Source organism: Loa loa (genome assembly GCF_000183805.2).
Source record: "Loa loa unplaced genomic scaffold supercont3.407, whole genome shotgun sequence".
Taxonomy (NCBI): Eukaryota; Metazoa; Nematoda; class Chromadorea; order Rhabditida; family Onchocercidae; genus Loa; species Loa loa.
In genome coordinates, this window is record NW_018108587.1 from 46,604 (window position 1) to 46,847 (window position 244).

Genomic DNA, 244 nt, shown 5'->3' on the forward strand with positions numbered 1-244 from the left:
TTGTTATAGCGACAAGAAAGAGACATGTTTAATGGGACATTTTTATCATTATACATCCTATCTTGACCTTATTATTTATTATAGTAGTCTTAATTTAAGTAAATAAATTGGAAAATTTTGTAGGGTAAAGTGAAATTTCTACGATGTCGAGCTTATAACTGTACTCCTGAGGTGACAACAACTACAACAACAACAACTACAACAACTACAGTACGAGCACTTTTTCTCAGTTCTTCATCAACAT

At 31.1% G+C, this 244-nt stretch overlaps 1 protein-coding gene across 1 annotated transcript in view; it reads left to right on the forward strand.

The window, feature by feature from the left end:
* Positions 1-244, forward strand: part of LOAG_18624 (hypothetical protein) — a gene marked incomplete at its 3' end in the record, with an annotated part of 8,522 nt that extends 8,278 nt beyond the window's left edge. Inside the window, exon 4 of the mRNA XM_020451288.1 lies at positions 124-244. Coding sequence (XP_020304944.1) covers positions 124-243 — 120 coding nt within the window. The remainder of the gene's footprint in view (positions 1-123) is intronic.